The sequence below is a fragment of the Harpia harpyja genome, chromosome 1 (assembly GCF_026419915.1).
Source record: "Harpia harpyja isolate bHarHar1 chromosome 1, bHarHar1 primary haplotype, whole genome shotgun sequence".
NCBI lineage: Eukaryota > Metazoa > Chordata > Aves > Accipitriformes > Accipitridae > Harpia > Harpia harpyja.
Window position 1 is genome coordinate 48,712,584 of NC_068940.1, and position 27,102 is coordinate 48,739,685.

Below are 27,102 nucleotides of genomic sequence, written 5' to 3' on the forward strand. Positions count from 1 at the left end.
CAGCAAATCAAATAAACTTCCAGCAGAAAATTCAGTTTTACATTAAAAAGATGACAATGTTTACCTTTCACATTGGCCCGCCTGAGATAAGGCCCACATAAGATACTTAATTGCCTGAAGAAAACAAGAGCCAACAAAAAGTATGAACAAACTTTCAAAAGCATTCTAAAGCACTTTCAACATTTGCTAAATTAAATTACACCTGGGTAATCTCATTTTGAGATAATGCTAAGATAAACACATGCAGTGTTTTAGCTAAAAATTCTTTTTGAGGATGTTTAATTAGCCAGGCAGTTAGCAGTTATCCCATCTGTTCCTGTGTAAACTGTAAGTTGTTTTTACACAAATTATACATAATCAAATTTACAAAAAACAGTTATAAACTTCAGTTATAGTACTCATCAGCTAAGTGACAGAAATTTTTTTGGCACTTAACATCAAAGGAAGTTTTACCACTGACTCAGGATTAGACCTTTGCAAATACCTATGTAAAGAAAATACAGAATTTTAAGCAAATATTTTTGAAAACATATATTTTATCTAATTGTATTGGGTTTACGTGGCAAGGTTTTGGTAGCACGGGGGCTGCCAGGGTGGCTTCTGTGAGAAGAGACCAGGGGCTGGCCCTATGTCAGACAGAGCCAGTTCCAGCCAGCTTCAAAACAGATCTACCACTGGCCAAAGCTGAGCCCATCAGTGATGCTGGTAGTGCATCATAACATGTTTATAACATGTTTAAGAACACATAAAAAACACCGTGCAGCAGTTTTAAGAGAGAGCAGTGAGAAAAATGGGAGAGAAACAACCCTGCAGACACCCAGGTCAGTGAAGAAGGAGGGGGAGGAGGTGCTCCAGGCATCGGAGCAGAGATTCCCCTACAGCTTGTGGAGAACACCATGGTGATGTAGGTTTTCGCCCTACAGCCCATGGAGGACCACAGTGGATCAGATATGCACCCTGTAGCCTGTGGAAGACCCCACACCGGAGCAGGCAGACATGACCTGAAGGAAGCTGCAACCCATGGAGAGCCCACACAGAAGCAGGCTCCCGGCAGGAACTGCAGCTCATGGAGAGAGGAGCCCACACTGGAGCAGGTTTTCTGGCAGGACTTGTGACCCCATGGGGGACCCACGCTGGAGCAGTCTGTTCCTGAAGGACTGCAGCCCACGGAAAGGACCCATGCTGGAGCAGTTTGTGAAGAACTGCAGCTCGTGGGAGGGACCCACTGAGCCTGGAAAGAAGGGGTGGGGATGAGGGGAAGGTGTCTGCAGTTTTGTTTATGTTTCTCACAGTCCTACTCTTATTTTTTAACTGACAATAAATTAATTTTCCCCAATTCAAGTCTGTTTTGCTCATGACAGTAAATCAGCGAGTGATCTCCCTGTCCTTATCTTGACCCATGAGATTTTCAACTCTTTTTCCCCCTGTCCTGCTGAGGGCAGTGAGCACCTGGCAGCCAGCCAAGGTTAACCCATCACACTAACCTCTTCCCACCTCAAAATAAATAGTGATCCCTTCCAAAAACCTTAAGTAAATTCAAGGTAAAGGTGATTCACTATGTCAATCACTTACCCTTTTGATGACTACCCCAAAAACCACCAGAACAACTGGTAATAGCAGAGTCTTTGTGTATCTTACTGGAGTCTACAATGGAAATAAACTGCATTAATTGCTTTCCATTCACCTATAATTACTTCAGTGGTCATTTTAAAGAAAACAATATAAAGAGTTCTTCCCTGAGTAAAATGTAAATTTAAACATTCAGCAACAAAGCCAGCTTAAAGAAACTCAAACTTAAAACCCCACCCAGCAATCACACTAGAGGTCATAATACTAGGGTCATTAGTAAATCATTCCCAGTTGTTTGGCAGGCCACTCAAAGACTAAAAGTAGACTGTATCTCGTCTGAATTTGAGTACTATGGGTTGAGTAACCTATAAACGTTCTAAATTCATATCTAGATACCGATGAACTAAAAAAAGTCTACTAATGCCATATTAAGCAGCTCTGATGCTCTTCTGTAGTCTGAATCTACCACACAAGACCTTTGCAGCTCTCAGTACTTTTTCCATATACTTAAAACCAGTTACTGACAGCCACATCTTAAGTTTGCAGAACTGTAACCTTTCATTTATCCCTGAGCAAGCATTTCTCTCCTTCAAGCAAGCACATTTCTTAGATCCAAAATCAAAACACTGTTTTGTTTTTAGTTCATTTAAAAGCAATAAAACCAGTTAAATTTAGCTTCAGTTCATTAATGTCTGTAGCTTCAGGAGTAAGCACTTGAACTTACAATGGCAGTAGGAGGTTATGGCTCTCAGATGTTTTAAGTTATAAATTAAGATAAAACAGAAAGTTCCCTCTTCCATAATCATCTGTTTTGATCGAATTACCTCTTTTTCCATGAAGTCAAACTCTGCAGCACAGGTATACATTAATGTATCAAAATCCTTGTAGCCAATAAATTTAGACTTTAATATATTTCCTATATGGGCCTGGTAGGATATACAGGGGAAAAAAAAGCTGTAGTAAGCAAAAAACTGCCCTGTTTTCCACAACAAAGTAGTTTATATGTATATGAGATATTTTTAATTAGAACAGAAGTTTATACCATTTACAATATTGTTATAAGAGCACCAAAAATCTCTTTCCGGTATATTAAATGACATCTTTCAGTGTAACACAGATTGGACTGTGTTAAATAAAAAGCAGAAAGCAGCAGAAAGTGTGTTACCATTGCAACTGCATTCAACAAAAGTATAGTTTTGCATAGTCATATTTTAAGATACGAGCTTCCCATCTTTTGCCCCTTGATGCACATCTGCAGATACGTTTTTAACAGTAGAATCTGACAACAAAGTGCCTGAAGTGAAGCGAGGAGTCCTTGTTACAAGCAGCATTTCAGAACTGTCTCAAAAATTAGCTTCAGAGGAAAGTGAACTAAGAAATTGAGTAAATGAAGAAAAGATGTAGGTAGAAGATATCCAAAATAAAAAAAGCTCTATAAATCCACATTTTAAAACAAACACACAGGGAATTTACTAACTCAATAGTAAAAACATTTTGCCTTTTCACAAACTTCGGTCGTAACACCTCAAAGTGATAACACATAACGACTGAGAAAGCAAACATGCAATCCCTCTCCCATTTCTGCAAAATAAATCTTGGAATTTCAGGAAAGTGTATCAGTAAGATGCCAAAATCAAAACATTAAGAATTTAAAATTCTTTGAAAGACCAGATATTCAGATAAGAGAACTTACATCATCAGCTATTTCAAATGCTAAAGAAGTTAGGTATTTCAAGGTGACTGTCCCAAATAACCAGGCACATCCTTCAATGACCTTAAAAAAAAATATATATTCAGAATGAAATAAGCATGTGTCAACAAACTTTTAAAGAAATCTTTTCTTTTTTAAAAGGCTTATTAGATTTAGCTACTAGTTACAAACTCTCCTATGTTATCACCAGTAAGCACAGTAATTTCTAACCAATTACACTTCCCAAATTCCAGTACACTGGGGTGTTTTAAGTTTTTTTGTATTTTCTATTACAGTTGAAATAATTTTGTGCAACTGATTTATGTTACAGCCATACCACAGCACATGACATTGTAGCAGAGGAGGTACCAAAGTTAACTTTAAACAGGGGCAGCCTAGCTGTCAATTCCATCTGTTTTGCATACACCAGTGTGTTGTGATTATTTCACACCAATAGCCTCTCCATATTATCAGGTTGTACTACTCTAGTAATTCAAATCTTTGGAAAAATTTGCTGATTTATAGTACCTTCTCAAGATAATCTCAAGTTAGAACTTGAAGGAAATATAAAGACAGTATGTACAATTACTACTTTTAGTTACACATGTTTATCCCTGTACCAGAAAGATTAAATGCTTCACAATCTAGCTTAATCTATCTAATTCTTTATAAAACTGCATCAACTGAATAGGACAACCTGGCTTGGTATCTTGTATCTGGGACCAGCAGCAGATGCTTTCAGAGAGAATATACCAACAAAATACAAACTGATCTTTACCCTAATGTAACCACGGATTTTATGTGATGACAGGTTGCATTCAGTCATCCCATTTAAAGGCTGCAAATGAACCTAAATACCTAGGAGGTACCTAATCCTTTTCTGAATGCCTCCATTTTTTTTTTTTTTTTGCTTCCACAGTATCTTTCTTCTCTCTTATAAGCTTATTGCTGCTAGCATAAGGGGCACTATATAAACTATAATTACATCCTACTTTTACTCACTGGCTTTATCATATTTACCTTTATTTTACAAGATGTAGAATTCTAACCTATTTTATAATCTCAGCTATTTAGTGATTCTACATTAATAATTATCTTCATACTCTCTCTACTTAAATTTGATGGTAGTACATTTTGGGGGAAGGCATTCTTTTTTTTTTTTTTCTTTTTTTCTTTAAGAAAGACACATTGACTGAGACTGCATGCGATATTTAGGATAGTAAGTATGAGTTCACAAAATAAAAAAATATTTTCTGCTTTCTCTGCAGTTCCTTCTCCATGACTTCCATAATGTATTTTCCTTTTTGATGCCTGCTCAGTAATGAACTGATGTGTTCAGAGACTTCTTCGTAAGAATCCAAAGATCTCTGCTGAGTGGCAAGGACTTATTTAGGATCAATTACTTTATATACATACTTAGGGTGGTGGTGGTCATCTTTTGAAAACTTACCATTTAATACCACCCTTTGTTTCTTACCTTCTAATATTTGAGAGACTGAAAGAGTTAATGTCTCAAACATTGTGGTGGGGCAAGTTCTGCTTAAAGACAAACCCTGCACAGCAAGGAACCAAGGTGAAAAGCCCACCAGCTCAGACATCAGCAACAGGAGGGGGAGGGCGTGCTGAAGGGTGCACAGCTCCCTGTTCTGATAAGCTGTTCTGATACAAAGATCAAACAATGGCCACATCTGCAGGGAAGGAGAAGTTACTCCACAAAGGACCCCCAAGCCCAAAGGCTCACAAACTGCTCATTAGCCTGACCGAGCTCAGGTGCCTGCCCGAAGGAGGGGCAAGGATGATAAAAGGACACCAACTGAAGCCCCAGGTGCGCAAGCCCACTGGGACTGGACCCCTCGGCTGACTGAACCAATGCTGGACCCAGGACCGGTGAAATCTTTCTCTCTTCCTTTTTTTCTCTCTTGCTTCTTCTCTCTTTCCTTTTCCACAATCCCTACACCTCATCTGTTTCAAGATATAAACCGTTGACCAAGTCTGAGACTAAGAGTAGATCCAGCCACCCCTAGACCCTTCTCTGAGGAGGAGTTTAGAAAGCAAGGGGGTCTGCTCTGAACCTCGTGACTCAACGGGAGGGATCTCCTTATTCCCTGAATTTATGTATATGGTTACACAGTTTACAGAAGTAGTCTTATGCCAATTCCTGTTGTGAGAAACCCTGCCACCTACTACCACACCTCCCCAGTTCAGTTTTCTTCTGTCATGAATAAAATCTTTAACTGATCATTTGGTGTTGTTTCACCTTAATTTAGCCCGAGGGAATTTCAAATTAAACACGACTCCCTGGTCTGTCCAGTCTGGGTCGTGACATAATATTCACACCTTATCCCATGGAGCTTATTTTTCTTTTGTAATTCCAGTTAGATATCTTCCCCAAAAGGTTTCTGAAATTCAAGTGCATTACATTCACCCACACACCCTTATCTACATCCTTCAAAGAAGTCAAATACATTTGTGAGGCATGACTTCCTTTCACAGAGACTGTATCAGACCTATCTCATTATACGGCACATACATAAAGCTTACAACTTCATCACTGTTCAAGTTTTTATTATTTGACAAAAGTTAGACTTCCTGGTCTGCAGTACCACAAATGCCTTGGATTTCCTTTTTAAAAACTGACATGAGATTTGCCTACACCCCCATTTTCCCTGGTACCACAGCTAACTACATTAGCAGGTTATACATGTGCTGCAGTTTGTTATAAATATTTTTTTAAATTCCTTTATATTCTAATTCCTTTGTAATAACTGTATAAATTCCATCCAGTTTTGCTAACAGGTTACCCTTCATCTAATAAGAATGCCTGTCTTAAGCCAGACATAGTGTCAGTAGGCTCCCATTTCAGGTGTTTTTACAAGTTAATGTTATGTCTTAAGCAGTAAGTTGCTTCTCATGGTTTTCTACAGTGTTATATTTTATTTGCCATAGTTTTGGCAGTGTCCTCTATGTTTGGACATGACTTCTACTGCCCTCAAACCCCACCTACACATCCTACAGTGTTTTACTCCAACTTGCTTCCTTTATTTATGTAATTATAAGTTGCTTGCTGTTGTTATAGAAAATATCCTAAAAAAAAAAATTATATAGGACACATTTTAGTGAACATCTAATGCAGTATCTTAATCTCCATTTCTGCAAGTACTGTTAGCCTTTTACTTGCCTTTTCTAAATTGTCCTTTGTTTTAAAGGGATTTTCATACAGATGTTAGGTTTTGTAAACATGTTTAAGTTGGTAATTTAAAATTAAATGTGTTGCCATTTGAAGGCTATTTCAATTTTCTGATATAAATGTATGTTTATGCCCCTTTTCTTCCTTCAGTAATTTAAGATTAATTTCTGGGAATATGGACGATTTATTAAAGAAAGTACTGCAGCTATATTTCTTGATTTTCAACTCTTACAAACTAAACCAGAAGTTATTTCTGTATTTCATTAAAACAACAGCAAAAAAAAAGTCATGGTTCTTTTCTGAAATTCAAAATGTATGAAATTCCTTACCCATATATAGACTTCTCTTCTGCTGCTTTTCAAGACTTTTGGACTCAATTCAAGAATTCCCTAATAATAAAATGAATGTACATTTTCAGGTAACATACAGTAACAAGAAGATATTCCAGTACCCTGGAGGCGGGGGGGGGGGGGGGCAGTGTGGGGTGTGTGTTTCAGTGAGCACCTATTGTTCCACACAGCTATTTATTAAAAAACCCTCCATAATTAATACAACTTGAAATATGAATGAATATGTAATATTGTGATTTAACTCTGCCCTGGCAAAACATGCCAGCATAAAAAAAATCTTACTGCAGTTTACATACAACTAAAGGAAGACTACTCTTCTCCTTAACAAGAAAGATTCTCTACTATACAGTTCTAATCTTCTTTAAATGAAAGCCAATGGGAAACTGCATTATGTCTCCTCCGACGAATGACAAGAGACATCTGAAGCAATAAATAAATTACTGGCAGCATAATACAAACAATTTTCAAACAAGGCAACAGAATATGGGGGTAGGAGGAGTTACTGGTATTTTTCCGTTTCACATTATGTTCCTCGTTTTATGACACAAGGACTCACTTTAAGCTAATTTGATGAACAATGTAATTAAGAAAAACTGAGAATGAACTTAAAAGCTTTCAGAAACCCAGTCCATATGTGATGAGGCCATTATAAGCACCCAAATAACAGACAAACAATAAGTATTTTTTCCAAATCAGAAAATAGGCAAGAAACTCAATGTACCTGTACTTACTACATAATTACAAAAGCTGCTACAAGAAACTAGAGTGGTTTTATAAAAAAGCAAACTATACTACAGCAAATACCAGTAGCCAAGGCAGCTTACTGTTAGCATAAGTGAGAAATTACCACTCTTTGCTGATAGATAAAAAAATAAACAAAAGAAAAAATAAAATCACTGAGCTCACCCCAAGCTTCTAGAAGAGGCAAAAAGAATCAGAAATGGAGATGGTCTGTAGTATGCTAAACTAGATGTCTTCACAGAATCTCATCTCCTATTTCCTATGCACATAAATCCCTTAAGAGAAACTATATAAAACTGAAGGAGGCTGGGGGTTGTTTTTCCTATTTAAGAAAAATTAGGATAGCGAATGATGAGATGATGTGTCTTCAGTGAATAATTTCACTAACATGGCAGTATGACTCAGCAGTTTCAAATAGTATTAAACCATTGTTATATATGTTTCAGTCATTTGTTCCACATTTCAGTTTCACAATTAATAAAGCAGCATTTAAAACATACTCCTCCTTGCTCATGTTCTTATTTTACAATTACTGCGGTCAAAATTCATACATGTTAAATTTTATATTTTTACAAAAAGAAGAGAGCTATAAAAACAAGAGAACTGAGCCTTAACTGACCCTCTTGTGAAGAGGTCTTAGAGTGAAAACATGATTTTTTAAATTAGTATTTACCCATTCTCCCAATAACTTTAAGGTCTAATTCTGTTTGTCATGTAAAAGATTTCTCAACTATCTGGTAATGCAGCAGTTTCACATTTTACATCAATACGTACATAACAGAAGCATTACAGTCACCGCATGTCGTGATTCTTTTTGTCTTAAACAACTTACCCAGATAACTACTAAAGATGCAGCATAATATGATGTCAACAACATTGAATTACCAAACATCAGAATAAAACACACTACAAGAGATACCTGAAAGAAGAAAACAAAAACAATTAAATTTAAAATAGAAAAGGTAAGAATTGCCCAAGTATAGAAATTACACTGTGTCAACAGCTTTAAATTTAAAGACACCTACTTCACAGCAAGTGCAGGCTTGATACCCAGCTTACAGAATTGTTCTGAAAACACTGATTATAAGGACTTAACAGCAACAGGTAGCCAAGTGTAGATTATTATGTTAATTTATACTTTTAAAGTACTTATAGACAAAAAGATTTGATCATAGACTAACTCATCTTACGTGATGTAACAGCTACATTTTTGAAGTTATTCCTAACATTCTTTTTTTTCCAAATTATTGCATTATTTTTCCATCCTGTTTGTTATTTTTCAGAATCCTGGACAAACACAGAAATGTTGAATAAAATGTTTGTCATCTTCTTTCTTCCAAACTGAGAAGCATATATTTAAAATATAATCACCAAAGTCAAGGAAGCAGAACTCTGTTTGATCATATGCACTTAACTATATGAGACTGAAAGTCAAGGCTGAAATACAACTTTTATCTGCCATCCTGATCTCCTGCTGTGCTTTCTTTTTAATAGAAAGCAAGCTGAATTACATTTTCTAACTTGGAGAGCAAAATCAATGATCAAACTGTCATCTTCTATACACAGGAATAAGGAAAAATAATGTAGTTATTTGTAAAATGTGCAGACTTTTGTACTCCCCTCCTCATATTCCACAGAAAAGGGGGGGGGGGGGGGGGGAGCAAAAACTGAGAACACCACAAAACAAAGACTGGCAGTTTACCCAGCCTCATTAAGCCTTCTCTAATATAACACGATTGTTTATCTATCTGAAAATAGGCTTTTTATGACACTTTGGCACCAAAATTATATCGCTATTGACATAAGCCAAAAGGCTTAAGTATTTCATCCTGCTGCTGTCAAAAAATTACTAAACCAAGATGCTTATTTGCAAATTTTCCTGGTAAATCTGACTGGGAAAGAGCATTTGGCGTCCTGGGTTTCTATCAGAAATGAGTTGCATAGAACCTACTACTGCCTTTATCATTTACAGTACTTCAAAATACATTTGAAAACATATGAAATATAATTTAGCTCAAAGCTTCTTTCCTGTTGTAAACATTCTCTTTTTGCCCACTAAATTTGCAAAGCACAATTTTAGCAAAAATATATTTTTAAAGAAAACCATATTTCTTAAAAATAGTAGTTTACATCTTCCTGTATATTTAAAACTGTAATCTCACTTCAAAGAGCAAAACTCCTGGTAGCAAAACTCGATCATTATCTTAACTTTAAAAATGAAAATCAGATATATTGTGCAGAAACTTGCATGACTTCTACTTACGATCTCCTTCCTTTGCTTTCTCACCCATTTTTGAAAAAATAGTTTTTCCTCAGACTAATAGTTTATTTTCTTTGTCCTCCTTTCTAAATATCTCCCCAAATAGTTCAACCACAACATCTTTGCATGGTCAAGACCACAGTAGTCTTTGAAACCCAATTTCAATTGGGGTTCTTCTCCTTCAATGATAAAGAGTCTATTCTCTAATTTTGACTTACTAACATCTCATTTTTTTTGTTTCTGCTAACCTATGGCATAAGATGAATGCTGCCTTTTCAACTTTTTATTGCTCATGCTATATTATCTGGTATGTTTTCTAGTCTGTTGTTTGAGACAGTATCTTCAAGTCCATGGAATGAAAAGAGACAGAAAGGAGAGGCAAATATTTCTACAAATCTTTTAGGTTGATAATTTTTCTGGAGTTCAAAAATTCCTGTGGGCCACAGGGATCCTAGTTTCTGACACTGTGATATAAATGTACATAAGATCAATTATTCAAATCCAGGCCTCTCCATTCCTTATTATTGCATCTTTTCAACCATCTTGCAACTAAGGAAAACACTTCAGACAAATAGCCTCTTTTGATGGTCTGACCTGTTTGAGGGGATTTAAGTTTTTTAAAAAAAAAAAGTATTACCATATGAGCAGAGAGTATCTTCTGTAATTTGCCGGAGTCAATATAACCCATAATACACACAGCAAATAATGAAGCTATCTAGAATCAAAAGTGAAAGATAATTTAAAACAATTTGCAGTAGTCTACTCTTTCTAACAGAATACACATTCATACAAAAAAAAGTGATTATTCAAACAACCATTAACTTTTATTCCTACTTTTTTTGCTAAGTAAGTACTTAGGCATTTCGTAATGGTTTCTTTCAAAAAACCTATTGTGGTGCTCTGAATAACAATTATCAAACATATTCAAATATTTAAGAAGTAAGTATTCAGCTTTATAAAAATACAAGTCATCAAATGCAGCACTAACACATCATCTTTTACCCTTAGATTTTTAAAAAAACTCCAAAACAGAAACAAACAAAACAAACAAAAAAATCATTCATCAACATTATTTAACCTTAACTTTTCAGCAAAGTATGGGAACATCCATAATTTGCTGCTGAGGAAAATAAGATTCATTGATTAGGCAGCTTGCTAAAAGTCACACGGGAAATTAATGAAATTATGAATTGAACCTGCAATTTCAAATTTCAGGCACAGCATCTTAAACAGTGGTGAGTTTCTCACAATATTTCACAGAATTTAATGGCTTCCTCTTCTGCAGTTAGAAAACTTGCATACCACAGCATATATTGATTGTTCAAAACTATCAACTCAAACCAAGCAACGTCTGCTTCAAGTAGGATAGACAAGTGAAAAGGCATGGAGACATAGATGGATTTCAATCAACAGGCTACATTTCAATCAATTTAAACAGTAAGAAAGTGTGCTGTATGACAGTATCCTACTACTCACATTATCATTTACTATTTTTAAACACTAGCTAAGGTTACCTCAACTGTCTGAACTCTCAGACAGTAAGATTATGCCACTACTCACAGGCTCATCAAAATTAAATAGGAAGTCATGCAAAATCATGCCAGATATTACATGCCATGCAAAACACTGCTCCATTTAAAAATTTGGAATAGCCTAAAGAGATGCAAGATCAATGCCTTTTTTATTTTTGTACTTCAATACACAAAGTTTTTTCTTGTTCTGCACTTGTTCTAATGTACTGATCTTAGGCTGGAGGCTGCTTTTAAGAGAAATGTAATTTTTTTAGTCCCGGAAACAGAAGACTGAGGGGTGTAAATGGTCAACTTTTAAATTTAAGACTAGAAAAATATTGTGATAAATGGTGTGAGTCTTTCCTGAGAGCAAGAGTGAAATCTGGCTAAAAGGAAAGCATTGGTACAGTTGAGAGTTCAATGGCTATCTATACAAAGCAGTCAATTTGCCTAGATAAGACAAAGAGGCTATTTAGACATGAATATGGTCTTACCTGTGTTAGAAGAACAAACTGAGCAAACTGCCAGGGAAGCATGAAAAAGATATTAGAAACACACAGTGCAATCAAGCTTCCTGTATTAACATTCGGAATCCTTGGGAAAGAGAGACAGAATAGGCATCAGTAAGTAAAATTACACAGGTGTTTGTATATTATTGAAAAGTACAATAGAAAATGCAGTAAAAACAAAGTTACCTTGGAAGTTAGCTAGCAATATTGATCAACTACAAATAACACTGCTCAAGTAAGTTTAATATCCATTTTCCATCAGTTTCCAAAAACAATAGTTCTGATGCTTAATGTTTCTTAACTATTTGATGAGTCACTCATTACCAAACGAGTCTTCTCCTGACAGCATGTAATATAGCAGACCAACCTACATCACTTGCAGTGGTCCACCTTCTTGTAACAACTACAGTCAGGTCACAAACATTTCCATTTCAGCTACGGTCACAACTGTTCTCAGAACAGTTTGCATTTGAAAGTTATTTCACTCCTCTCTCTCACATTTCTTCCATATTTACTTTCTGTAACTTGCTGCTAGCAATCCTGAGTGAGGTTTCAGGGCAGGAGACAATGACAAATACATGAAACTCATCTTTAACTGAAAACAGCCCGTTCTCTATGTCCTGCTCTAAGTGTTATTTATTTAATCCTGTGTTAGCTTTGAGGTCATTTCAGAAACATCTCATGTTTCAGATTTCACTAAGTGGCCTCCAACAGATGAAGACACCATAAATATTCTGCTGTAAAACCCACACCCAACAGATTACAGCAGTCTCACCAAATTCTGTAAAACTTCCTTCAGCTTCTTCGAGAAAGCCTCAAGATTAACTTCTATTGGAAGTCATGCTGAGCCTGAGTCTAATGTATTAAGTAACACATCATACAAATGTGATACAAATAATGGAGAATTTAAGTTCTAGTCTCTGTTTCAAAGATAGTTCCTATATTTCATTGGAATACTGCTATACATAAAGCAGAGCTGCTCTTGACGCAGGAATTATAACTGAGAAGCAGAAAGTTAAAATGTTTTATCCCCTTTTTGGAACCTTGCTCTGAAATGCTCAGATTAAATACCTTCTTCTCATCGGTAAGCAAGCCCAAGTACCATTTTATGTACCAAGATTTGAAGAACAGGAGTGAATCTATCTGATCAAGAAGTGTCATAATTATAGGTACAGAATATATGTGCTCTGATCACCCTAACTTAAAGTGTAATTTCCTCGTTTTTTGTTTGACCTCATAATTTAGCATTAAATGAACAGGTGTCTTGCTAATACGGAATCTAGCAATCACTCTACAAACTATTCCTGAAAATATTTTTCTAGACAGCATGTATCTTTTCCTCACCTAAAAACCACAAGTTAGTGACGAGCACAAAATATTTTTGCTCTAATCATCAATAACTATAGATCAGTATGACCTACAAAGGAAAATCTGGGGTTACAAGTACAAAGTTCAGCTAAATCATAAACACACTGCAAATCTGATGCAATGGAGTTGGTGGAAAGGCCCTCAAGTATTAACAATCGTGCTTATTTTTCAAAACAGAGGCAAGACAATAACACAATCATGTTGCAAGCCAGAAACAACCACAGAAAAGCAGGGCTAATGAACTCAAGAGCATCCCTGCATTAATGTAATTAGATTGCTTTAAATCATTGAATTAGTTAGACTACTTAATTAGTCATAGAAAACTGCAAGAACATACTAGCTTATGGGTGCCTATAGCATCCTCTGTTGCATAGCATAGGCTTATTCTAAGTGCAACCAACATACCACTCTCCAAGAGGGACAAAACCAATTGATGGAGTATCAGCTTGTTTCTCATGGGAAGGAAGTGACATCAACCAAAAATTCTGATTTTTAGTTTAGATACGTATTTGCCAAGACAGTAATTCTGATTTTTATTTTAATCATGTCTTCGAGTTGCAAAGTTTTTCCTTTTAATAAGTGAGTAATATGACTGCAGTTCTACTGGTGCAGCGTCTGCAATGTAACAGCCACAGGAAAGTTTCTATGTTAACGATATCATTGCTACAGCACACAGAGAGAGGCACTTAAATAAATACTTAAATAAATGCATTTAAATAAATGTCCTATGACATTCAATTTTTTAAATCATTGTAAAGAGCTAAGTATAAATTGAGAGGTACCTGAGAATATAGGTCAAAAGCAACATCTGAAGCACAAGGAATGGGTATGAGAAACTTTCACGAAGAGGTGGAGTCCACATGACACGAGTGCACTAAAAATAACAACTGGGTTAGATGATAACGTTCGCTGCTACATTTCCATAAAACAATGCATTTATATTTCAGAATGAATGACCACAGATACTTCAATAAAGCAAAAACCAAGCTACATGAGATTTTACTCACAAACTTTAAAAAAAAAGCCAGGAAGCAAAAAATAGGAGGAAAAAGGAAGCAGCTTCCAGACTTGAGGTCTATGACACACTGTTTAATTAAAATAGATTGCTGCTTTTCCAAAATTAAATGTGGCAGCTAGAGAACTTCCGAGAAAAAAGCCAGGACAGCAGCTGCTTGTCCTGCTTCTGCTGACACTAACAACTCCTTCAGGTAACTAAAACCATTCTCAAATTCGGGCAGTGACTTGCCACACTTAGACAGAGAAAGCATGTGGGGAAAGGATCTGAAGGATAAACCAACGTACTCTCTTTTATGCTAGAGTTCTCTAGGTTATGAATATTTCAACAGCACAGAAAGTATAAAATCTGAAGCTGCCCGCCAAAACAGGCCAGTAAAATTGAACACATGAAATTAAGCTCTTACAGAGCTTATGCTAACTTATATATATCACTCTTTAACCCTAATAAAGCAAAGCGTAATACAATGAAGTCAAACTGTATAGCTTTTTCATTAATTTCTTGGGGTTCATGGCAAATGGTTCAGCTGTAACTGTCATCTCCAATGTTTATATTCAGCTCTTTATAAAGTACTTGCAGATGGCACTGACAATCAAAAAAATAATTACAACTTTACAGGACAACTTTGACATACAAACAAATGGGTTCAAAATGACTATCAATAGATTTGCACTAAAAATTAGAAGTAGGTTCTTTACAACTACAGAACAAAAAAGTAGTTCGTCTTAACATGTACCACAATGAATCTATGAAAGCTTATAGGAGGCTGATGCCAGGATGTTCCTTCTCCTTCACTTCCTATAATCCTAAAACCATTTTTTAAAATACTGTTTTACCAAAGAAGTCACTATAATCAACATTATACAATTCCTTGCTTCTTGTCTTGCTATTTCATAAATACGTTAAATTAGTAGTGTAAAATAAATGTGTAGAAATAGTGTCAAATAAATGCAAAGTATAGAAGCCCATAACATTACTCAAACACAGTCCTTGCTGTCTAAAAGCACTCTCTGTAAAAGCTGCACCCTGATTACCATTAAAATAAACTTTTCATAAATATAAATACTAATGTGTTGTCTTCAGCTGACTGCACAGATGTGATTAGTTAAAATTATTTTTATTAGCAATAAATATAATCATGATTATTCTAAAGCAGTGTAGTCTTCTTGTTGATTATTTTTCAAGACTACAGCAACACTTCATTTACCAAATCTTTTGATACTGGAGGAGATAAAGACAGGAAGGAAATGATAAGCATATACAACCATAAAAAGGAAGCATTACCTTAGAAGTGGATTGACTAATGTAGCCCATACTATTTTTCTATATTTGGAATGTAATACTAAACTCAATCATCTGTGGATGGTTTATCAAGGCTGTAAACTAACTTTGCTGCAGGTATAAACACATCAGATCTGTCTAAGCTTGAAATCATTAAAAGACAGTAGCACAAGCACAGCACAAATAAAAACATACTGCCTTAGGATCATTAGCTCAATGCCAGAAGGCTAACCACTTCTACACAGCATTAGATCCAAGATACCAAGACTTGCAGATCAGGCTTACTCATGTAGCTCAGTCCTATCCTTCCAGAAAAGGAAAGCAAATTTTTAGCAACTGGTCTAGCTCCACTGTATGTACTGTTGAACCACATGCAAGATGATTTCCACAGAATCAAAGGCATATCAAAGAGTTAAATAAAATAATTTTTTAAGCATACATGTGCACATGCCCAACCCTTGCATGTGATTCTACAGTAAGCACAGTGAAGCTAGACCACCTACATACATGTAACTACACACATTACCGTAACTATATACACAACAAACAACTCCGAGTTATTTCATTAGGTACTATACAAACACAAAGAGCCAGCTGAGATCTAACACTGCACCTCTGCAAGTATGTCCTATTGCTCTCCAGAAATCCATACAGCTGAGCCCGAACCAGGGTTACCCTCCTTAAGCTCTACCTAAGCCCAGACTACATCTGTCTAGAGCTATGTAGAACTAATTTCATGCCATTCTCCAAAATACACACGTTATCTGTGTTTTCCTCCCAAGTGAAGTCATCCATAGAGAAAGATGAGCTCTCCTACAGAATCTCCTATGGATAGGAGAACTGCCTGTGCCATAGTGAAATAAATGCTTCATTATTGCTACCACTATCTTTGAAATTTTCAACTTGTTCCTTTCTGAAGTTAACACTTTCTCACCTTCGCAGACTTGCCAAAACAGTGTGTAGTCTATCAGTATTTCCTAGCAAAGGATAGAACATTCACTCCACTTCAGAATGCCATTAAGAATGGAAACCCATACAAAACTTTATATTCACCCTCTGACAGCACCAGAAAAAGTTTAGAAACTTTGTAAGGTTTACGTGGTCTGGACCAGGCAGTTAACATCCATGGGTGAAAGTTCTTCATGGAGGATATTTAGAGAAAAACATTTCAAATAAAACTTAAAAATAGAATAGCTATTTCGTCACAGAGATTTTTAAGAAAACTGTCAAAGTTCACTATGAATAGAAGCATCTTTGATTCCGTTATGTGCAACTACATATTCTTACTCCTCAGAGTTTTCTATCAAGTTCAGCTCAGTAAAATAAGAAAACAAAACATAACTTTAACCCTTAACAAAATCATAAGGTAGCTAGTTTCCATCTAGAAAATCTTTACAGTACAGCTGCATTTTAAGTAAAACAAATATTTCTACAAATATATATACATAAAATGAACATTAAAAAACCCAGAAACACTGCCCAAGGGTATCAGAATAAAAGCCATGAGTTTTCTTCCAGAATATGAAACAATGACATGAACAGCATTAGCTGGGGACACAAGGAGATGTTTTAAGTGACAGTTTTTGTTTGTTTATTTGTTTTCTGTAATGCAGCTTACTAAAGAAGTTTAGCATTGGAATTCTCTATATACATATATTTTCTAAATTCTGTGTATCGTGGCTATAGTATATCAGCACTACAGAGGTTTCTTTGCTTTTTTTTTTTTTGTGTGTGTGTGTATTCAGGAATCTCTGGTAAAATACATAGCAATTTAAAGAAAACCTCCTCCGTTTCTGAACCTTGTTCATATGGTACGTGTAGCCCAGTTATGTTTGGAATGGGTAAAAAATAGAATATTTTTATGTTTTTAAACTTGAAGTCATTGTGCTACTAAGATTTCTATCTCAAGACCACTATACAATAGACTTCCTTTCTGAATTTTTTTTTTTTTAACATCTAAGGTGACACATTGGACTGTGCTAGACATTTGAGTCATAACCTATTTTGCTTTCAGTAATGTCTTATTCCTTTTAAATTTATCCCCTAATAGATAAGCAACATCACTACCTTTAATGAAATGAGAATTAGCTTAAACTTAAAAAAAAAAAAAAAAAAAAAAAAGGAGGGGGGAGAGGGGAGGTTGGTGGTGGTTGGGGAGGAAGACCTACCTCTCCATGGTTGAAAAAGAAACACATCACGGTAACAAGGCCTCCAAGACGGCTCCCACTGTGGAGAGAACAGGAAAAATAGGTACAACAATCTCGTAGCGGTCAATGCTGCTTAAAAAATGTGAAGTAGCACTTATGTACAGCTAAGTTCATTCAGGAGGGGGTGGGGAATGCTTTCAAGCATCAAGGGAAAGCAATCTACAGTGTACATACAATATTAAAATATTAGATAGTCAGCTAGTGTTTATTTCAGAGCAGACCACTCTTCATATATCAGCTCTTTTCTGCAGAACACCAATTTTAACGTAAATAACTTGGAAAACGGTTATTCCACTCCTCACAAACTTTGGTTTAGAACATTACATCTGATGCTTCATCTGCTGAACCCAGAGCTTGGTCTTGAAAAGTGCCAAACTTTTTTTTTTTTTTTTTTTTTTTTAAACACTAGGCAATATAAATGGAGTATTTCTCCCCTAAGATGTTGAGCAGAAAACTTTACAATTTGCATGCTCAGTCACCCAACAGGGAATTTTGGTCTGAATCTAAGACTATGTTAGGATAATCAAATCAAGCACGTTCAAAAAACATACTTAGAAATGAATTCATGACACGGTCAATGCAAGATACAATTTATTTCTTACATGAAATACTGTGATGTTAACATGAGAAAGTTTTTTAAGCCCTTGACTTAAGGATTTTTATATGTTTCTAAACCAAATTCACCTTTTGAATAATCAGCACCATGGAGTCAGCACTAAAACCAAAGATATTACTTAGATTTATCCCATCTCAAAACAGCAATAGATAAGGTTGCTGTTTGACTAGATTTGTAATTACTCATGTCCTGTGATATAAAACATTTTTGTGCACACAAGTGCACTACTACTATGAATGACAGAATATACCATTTTTGCTACTAAACAAAAGTATCAGCCAGCTGTTAAGATTCTTTACAAAAAAAAAAACCAACAACAAACTTCAGATGATAGAATCATAGAATGGTTTGGGTTGGAAGGGACCTTAAAGATCATCTAGTTCCAACACCTTCCACTAGAGCAGGTTGCTCAAAGCCCCATCCAACCTGGCTTTGAACACATCCAGGGATGGGGCATCCACAACTTCTCTGGGCAACCTGTTCCAGTGCCTCACCACCCTCACAGTGAAGAACTTCCTCCTTACATCTAATCTAAATCTACTTTCTTTCAGTTTAAAGCCATTACCCCTTGTCCCATCGCTACATGTCCTTGTAAAAAGTCCCTCTCCAGCTTTCCTGTAGGCCCCCTTTAAGTACTGGAAGGCTGCTATAGGGTGTCCCCAGAGCCTTCTCTTCTCCAGGCTGAACAACCCCAACTCTCTCAGCCTATCCTCACAGGAGAGGTGCTCCAGCCCCCTGATCATCTTCGTGGCCCTCCTCTGGACTCACTCCAACTGGTCCATGTCCTTCTTATGTTGGGGGCCGCAGAGCTGAATGCAGTACTCCACGTGGGGTCTCACAAGAGCGGAGTAGAGGGGGAGAATCATCTCCCTCGACCTGCTGGTCACACTTCTTTTGATGCAGCCCAGGACATGGTTGGCTTTCTGGGCTGCAAGAACACATTGCTGGGTCATGTTGAGCTTCTTGTCAACCAACACCCCCAAGTCCTTCTCTGCAGGGCTGCTCTCAATCCACTCATCGCCCAGCCTGTATTTGTGCTTGGGATTGCCCCGACCCATGTGCAGGACCTTGCACTTGGCCTTGTTGAACTTCATGAAGTTCACAGGGGCCCACCTCTCAAGCCTGTCAAGGTCCCTCTGGATGGCATCCCTTCCCTCCAGTGTGTCAACCACACCACACAGCTTGGTGTCATCAGCAAACTCACTGAGGACACACTCAATCCCAGTGTCCATGTTGCCAACAAAGATGTTAAATATCCCTATACCAACCCCTGAGGAACGCCACTTGTCACTGGTCTCCACTTGGACGTTGAGCTGTTGAGCGCAACTCTTTGAGAACGACCATCCAGGCAATTCCTTATCCACCAAGTGGTCTATCCATCAAATCCATGTCTCTCCAATTTAGAGACAAGGATGTTGTGTGGGACAGTGTCCAATGCCTTGCACAAGTCTAGGTAGATGACATCAGTTGAGATCCTCTCAGATCCTTCACCCATCATTAATATAAAAGTCAAACAGAATCAGCGAGTTCTGGGTACAAAATCTGAGGGTCAAAGATACCAACTGAGTGCTAAAACAATCTCCAGGAATTGTGCATTATTGCACATAAAACTCAATATTTAATTCCACAAATTCTAAAAGCATCAACACTGAAACCCAAAATTACTACAAGAATGTGATTAATATTAAAAAAAAGTTAGTCCTGGAAACAAAGCAAACTAAAAATTTGCAAAAAACCACACAAAACTAGAACAAAATTCAAGGTCTATTCTAAAGTTTAACATTGTGATAAAACCCTAAAGTCTAGAATACAAAGGTCTTAATTGTATTATGAATGCTTTAGAGCTATCAGCCTCTATAAGGGATCACTATTTTACCAGATGAGAAGAGATCAGTAAATCTGTAGCACAGAATAGGGAAATGCACCTTGTCAGGACCTTTTCCAGAAAAGGAAGTGAACAGAGCCTATTTCACAGAGGGTTATGTACAGTGTTGAGTTACACTGGTTATCTTCTAACAGTCCAATGCTATCATGTAGGAGATACAGTAGTTAAGCCTTTCTATGCCAATATAAAAGACAAAGGATAACTCTTTCCACTGAAACTCCCATAACATACTACAATTGGTGAAGTACATGCCCTTCAGCTGGAACCTACTTCCCCCATGCTTAATACAGAATAATCTAAAATTAATAAATAATTAGTAATTTTTAAAGAACTGCAGACGACCTGAACAGTTACACTTTGTCTGGTAGAGTCAGCTCGGGAATAATGAAAGAACTCATCTTTTGATTCCCTGGCTACAATAAGCTGAAGCTTAAAGTCATCTGTAATTCATTGTTGACTAACATGCAAGAAACAAAATACTGAAAAAGTACTGTTGGAAGGAGATATGGGAAATTTACTGGTAGTTCCTCAAGATGCAGTATTTGACAATTGGCTTAAGTAGTCTGTCCCTTGACTACAAGAATAGAGATGCGGGGAAGATTGGGGGAGGCAGAATCTTACAATTGCATAAAAGTACTTATCATTGAAATGCAATTCCTTCGTCCATTAAAAAAAACCTAAAAAAATGGCATGAGTTCTCATCATATTGCTTCAGTTATCCTAACAGAGAATGCTCCAGAGCTTGAGACTAACTTGCATCACATAAGAAGATTCCAAAGTACATTTGCATAACCAGAGACCATAGTGCTAGGGCAGGGACATACTATGTCTGGCAATCTTCTGACCTTGCAGGGAAATTGGTTAAGGGACCTAAACAGCAAAAACTAGTCCTACAACAGAAAACTAGTCCTACAAAAGCAACTAGCTTTCTGCTAGCTTAACTCTTTGAACAAGCTCATCATAAAGTACAGCAAGCACAGATGTGAGAACACATGCTAGGTTGGAAAACAGCAATAAGAAAGTGGTCTTCCACTATCCTACCACCTTGCATCACTACTCAAAGTTGCAGAGACTAAAAGCAAAATAAAGGCTGAAATAAAAAGATGACACATTCTATGAATATATAAGGAGACAAAAAAACTAGAAAAAACCATTATGTAAGCTTGAGGTGATTACTGGTAAGAAATCCAGGAATGGAAAGATAGAGAAAACATTAGAGGATGGTTTCCCACCATCAAATGAGTCAGGCTATGAAAAAGTCTTTCAAAATGCAGAGCAGAAAGAAATCAGCTTTAATGAATGAGACTTATGCCAATTCATAAGATTACCTACTTTAGTGTAGTAGAATTGCATTACTCCAGATTCAGTTCTTCTATTTTTCATACCTTATGGAAAAGCCTAAATATTCTGGCTTGCTTTGACTAAGAGGAACCTTGGAACAGCCATAATGACTAAGCAGTTATCTAGATCTGGTATCCAGCTATGAATATTCTTCAAAATAAATAAATAAGATCAAAATCCTACCTACAGGAAACTTCGTAGTCACTTGTTATTTTTCGTAACCCCAGATAGCTAGTGGGTACACCTTGAAAGAACTGCATTTATATTCTAGTCATCTTGACGACCTACATTGCAGATCATTTATATCAAAAACTGAATTACTATCAATACTTGATAGTTATTTACATTCAACACAGCGCAAGTCTAAGGAAAGTACAGAGAAATTAAGACCTTACTGATTTTTCAATGACATTAATATATAAAATGTGGGTTTCCATATACCTCCCTTAAGAGAAAAATGACAAGTTAATGATACAAATATTCAAAGTTTATCTACTTCCTCAAAACATGACACATTAATTTCCTAAGTTAAGGAATACAAACACACCCGCTTTACCCCCAAACACCTAATAGTCGCACTAGGCAACTTCCTCTATTTCACTGTCAGCTCCTGCCCTGTACTATTCTTTATTTGAACTATCAGCACATGCTTCAAAGAGAGCAGGAAAAAACCACAAGACAGTGAAGCCAGGGAATGAGGGGGAAAAACAGTCATATGTCTCAGAGGAAAATGTAGCAGGCCTTTTGCTTTTTTGCAAAACCAACAAATGAAAATAGAGGTAACAGAAAAATATTTCTGTTTCTGTTTTTCTGCTGAATGTGGAATCTATTTTTGTATGAAAGTGTATGACAGTTCTTGAAATTTAAGGACAGATACTGAAAACAGAAATTCATAGAAAAAGGGAAGTGTATACATATCTCCAAAGGAATGCATTATCTCAAAAAATATTTTGCCTTCTCAGTTAAGTTAAAATTGAAAGACATGCAGTATGACTTGAGGCAAAGCATTGGGAAAACTCCAGTCTTTGTTAAAAGTATACTGTCATTCAAACTTTGTTTGAAAATGAGTTACACTGGTAGTTTTAAGAGCAGAAACCTGTCAAAAGCCATTTAAAACCTGTACAGCATTTAGCTTTATCCACAATCTGGTGGTATCAATGAGATACCACTTCACTGAAATTTTCCTCAACTTTTTCCAGCATCACCATTTATTTTAAGCAAAAAGCTCCTCTGTTCCAGTAATTTTTTAGTGACAATGTATATGTAATAAAAAGCACTACTACTGTACAAGCAAATAAGCAATATCCCATAAAAATATTTTAGTATTCACTTTTTCAAAATTCATATAAAATCTGACAGCTAGTACCAACTAAATAGCTCAGTCTCAACTGCCTTACCTGAGGTATGTACCGTATATGAAGAACAGTGACATCATCAATCCATTCAAAAGAAAAATCACGGCAACGTAAAAGGAAGCAGGGTCTCCCAAGCCTAACAAACAGTTAACACATGTTGTCAAATATAGAAGAAAGATCATATTGCTTATAAACGACCATACAATCAGTATAATACACAGCATACTACCTTAATATATCTACAGAAAGAGACAACAAAAAAAGTTAATGTCACCAAGATTATTGTGGAGATTTAATCAGAAGACTACACTTCTGAATTAAAAAAAAAAAAAAAAAAAAAAAGACAAGGGGCATACACAGCATTGGGACAGTAAGCAACAGAACAGGCCAAAAGGGAAGCATTAACTGTAAAGAAAAACCTGCAATGTGTAAAAGGCATAAGCATCACTAAGAACATTTTCTACAGACCACGTTTTGACTTCATAGAGCTTTTTAGAACAGGTTCTATTCCCTCTACTCACTTCCCATTACTTGCATGAGTAAATCCATCTTTAAACATATCGCACACAATGCTCTTTGCTTTCTTTGTTTCATCAGAAGCCAAGAGATTTTCCAATAATGCAAGTCTTTCAATTTATTCATTCACAAACACTTCTGTGTTCACACTTCTGTTGTTGTTCTTTCCCATTATTTCTTTAAACCCTCCTGGCTCTAATAATTTCAGCAGTACAGCATAAAAAGCCTCATTCATTATAGAGAAGGTAGCAAAACTTCATAGTTTTGTATGCAGAAATGATTATTCTCCATTGCTGAAAATACAGCAAGACAGTTCTCTAAAGTAAGATGATAATATGCTCACCAAATGTGGCAGTCTCAGTAGTTGGTTTTTTTGTTGGTTTGGTTTTGTTTTTACAAAAAACAGAAATGAATTTATTCACTGTTTATTGCTTTCGACAAAACTAGAGAAAGTGAATCATTCAAGCTCTGAAGAAAGTTCTTACAGCCTTTGTGCAAAGGAAAAATGCTAACTTGTCACCACACAAAGACATTTTAAATGATAAAATGAAACAACTTCACAAGCTACCATCTATCATTCAGCTTTAACCAACTGTAGAACATCCCAAAATCGCTTCTCAAAGATACTTTTATTGCATAATACTTACTTGACAAGCCAATACTTTAAATGTGGAAAAAAAAAAAAACAAACAACAAAAAAAGTGACAGTGTCCAAGCTTTGGTATGAAAATCAAGGTATAAGATTGAAATTTTTATGCTGAACAGAAGGTCACAAGAGGAAGAGGATTCCTTCCAGCAGAATCACTACACAAGATTTCTCCAAAAGGGAACCCTGTGGTTACCTTTTTCCCTTTCCTCCCCACTCCTCAAGTTGCAGCTATAGGAGGAAATACAGAAGGTAAGTTTTTTAAATGTAGGAACTTGGAATGTATTGGGGATTCTACAGAAGCTACAAAAATTTAATACATGTACAGTGGCCTCCAGTTACATTTAGGACATCTTATTCTTTATAACGGTCCAACATTATGAAGGCTCAGACTACAACTGTGAAGTTTTGAAGTGCAGTATAGGAATCCAACCTAGGTAGTAGGAGCCATCCAAAAAGCAAAGCCCACATTCTCACCCTTTGTGTTCTTAAAAGTATCTTTCTTCCGTGCTTCTCACTTATGTCGTGAACCTGCCAAAAACACAGGCTTAGCCAAATGAAAGCATGTCAGTGATAAAGACACAGGAATATTTATTACTTCTGAAATACGTAACGCCACAATTACATGCTTCCAGGAAGAAACTAGAATAAAACACAACTCACCCTCACAGCTTTCAACAGGACTAAGCCCTTTTCCTCTGTTTACAGTCCAACATGTCTTTGTCGGTACACCAAGGAAATCCATAATGGCAGTATATATGCGGTACCAGCTGGCAAGGACCACCTAGGTGGAAAACAGGATTTGAAGTTTCTGAAAAGGAACTTTCAGACTAGCTCAATGCCCAAGGTAACCTTTCATGACAACTGGCCCTCATCCAGGATTTTTTTTTAAACTCAGAATTTCTCAACTACTTAGCATTTTTGATGATAATTTCCTAAAGGCATCCAACATAAACCAAGTATTCATTAATAGACTAAAATTATGCCTGGTTTAGAATAGAAATAATTTCATGCATCGAACTGCAGTATTTGGAAAAATTATGTATTTCAGTATTGTCTGGAAGGTTCCCCATTTGACTATTTTTGTTTATCAGATATTAAAATCCCAGATTTTCTTGACAGAGGACAGCTAGCCAAATTAAGCCCACTAAAACCAATTAATTTTTTTTCCACCTGGCAAGAATATTAATGGACCAAATCTTCCAGGTTTTTACTCAGATAAACTTTGACAGGTTAAATTTAAGCATACATTAGAAAGGGCTTCCAGATGCAACGTAAGACAGCATTTCCAATTTCTGTGCAAAGGTTGTAATGTTCTTGTAACAACCACCAAATTAAATCTCAACACCTGACACAGAAAACATCAGTATTTTACACACAGAAAAATTTTACACACGACTCATCTCACAGCAAAGTCACTAGTTAACATTATGAAGCTATTCTGTCAGGATATAACTAACTTTATGGAGTTCATAAATGAGTAACGTGTCCATTCCAGTTGAGCTGCTTTGAAAGTTATAACCCAGGGGTTCCCAGACTGAAAATATGTTTCACCACTGCAATATGAGCTGTCTCAGCCCTGTGTCACAGAAAACATGTACAAGAAGGATAATTCCCTCTTTTCTTTCCCCATACAATTACTAAAACCCTTTATGTCACTTCTATCTTCAAAAAGGGTAAGAAAGAAACACAGGGAATTACACCTTGATGTCTGAGAACATGATGGAGTAAATCCTCCTGGAAACCACTTCCAAATGTACTAAGGACAAAAAAGTGACTGGAAGCAGGCAGCATGGATTTACAAAGGGGAAATCACACCTGCCCAACTTTATAACCTTCTGAGATGACTGTCTTGGTAGATGAGGGGACAGCTGTGGATGGTTTTTTTTGATCTGGTGCCAATTCTGTTCTACATCTTAAGACTAGATGATGACACAAGAGAACATCCTCAGCAAGTTTGCACATGATCCAACATTGGAAGGAGTGGTTGATGCTTGTGCTGCCATTCAGAAGGACCTCAACAAGGTAGAGAAACGGACCAAAAGGAATCTCAGGAAAGGGAAATGCAAAGTCCTGCACCGGGGAGGAACAACATCATACACCAGTACAGACTGGAGTTGACCAGCTAGAAAGGAGTTTTGCAGAAAAGTGAGCCATGGTGGACAAGTTGTACTTGAGCCAGCAATAAGCCCATGTTGCAAAGAAAGCCAAACGTATCCTCGGCTGTATGTCACCAGGACAAGAGAGGTGATTCTTCCCCTCTACTCAGCACTGCCAAGACCGTATCTCCAGTGCTGAGTCCAGCTCCAGGCTGCCCAAGACAAGGACATAGAGTAAAGATGACAGACAGACTCTTTTCAGTTGACAAGACAAGAGATGACGAGCACAAATTGAAATACAGGAAATTCCATCAGAAAATACGTCAGAAAAAAATTCCTCATTTTGAGGGTGGTCAGACACTGGAACAGGTTGCCCAGAGGTGGAGATACTCAAAATGAAACTAGAGATGGCCCTGAGCAACCTGCTCTACTTCACCCTGCTTTGAGCAGGGTAGTGGGACTAGATGATCCTCAGACTCCCTTCCAACCTCAACTGTTCTGCGATTCTATAGTTCATTAATTTTTAATACCAGGGCTCCAATCATCATGGCTTACTTCACCTGTAGCCTTTACACTCTCACAATGTAAATCTTGAATATTTAAAATACAGCTACATCTTCCTAGACCAAGAGTCCCTGCCTCAATATTCTGTCCTGCAAAGTACACTATCCTAAATTCCTGGAGGCTTTCTGAACATCTGTGCCCTGGCACTTCTGACTGTGTATGTGTGCATACACGAACCAGACACTTGCCCCATCTCCAGATCGGTAACAACAGGACTGGGGAACCAAATACAAATCCTTCCTCTTACCACCTGAATGTGGTTTGTACACTGCCAATAGAATGCATCTGGCACCTTAGAGACATCTGTCTAGCATATTTGCATCACCAGCCCTGAAGCTGACATTACCCCAAGGACATAAAACATTCTCGCTGAACCAATGCTGCACAAAAAA

General features: G+C 36.7%; 1 protein-coding gene across 1 annotated transcript in view; it reads right to left on the bottom strand.

Moving 5' to 3' along the window:
* DPY19L1 (dpy-19 like C-mannosyltransferase 1) overlaps positions 1–27,102 on the bottom strand; it is a 52,069-nt gene that overhangs the window by 14,141 nt on the left and 10,826 nt on the right. Inside the window, 12 exon segments of the mRNA XM_052792671.1 lie at positions 65–114; positions 1,573–1,644; positions 2,394–2,495; positions 3,263–3,343; positions 6,776–6,835; positions 8,370–8,456; positions 10,435–10,512; positions 11,803–11,902; positions 13,968–14,059; positions 17,650–17,707; positions 22,928–23,021; positions 24,711–24,831. Coding sequence (XP_052648631.1) covers positions 65–114; positions 1,573–1,644; positions 2,394–2,495; positions 3,263–3,343; positions 6,776–6,835; positions 8,370–8,456; positions 10,435–10,512; positions 11,803–11,902; positions 13,968–14,059; positions 17,650–17,707; positions 22,928–23,021; positions 24,711–24,831 — 995 coding nt within the window.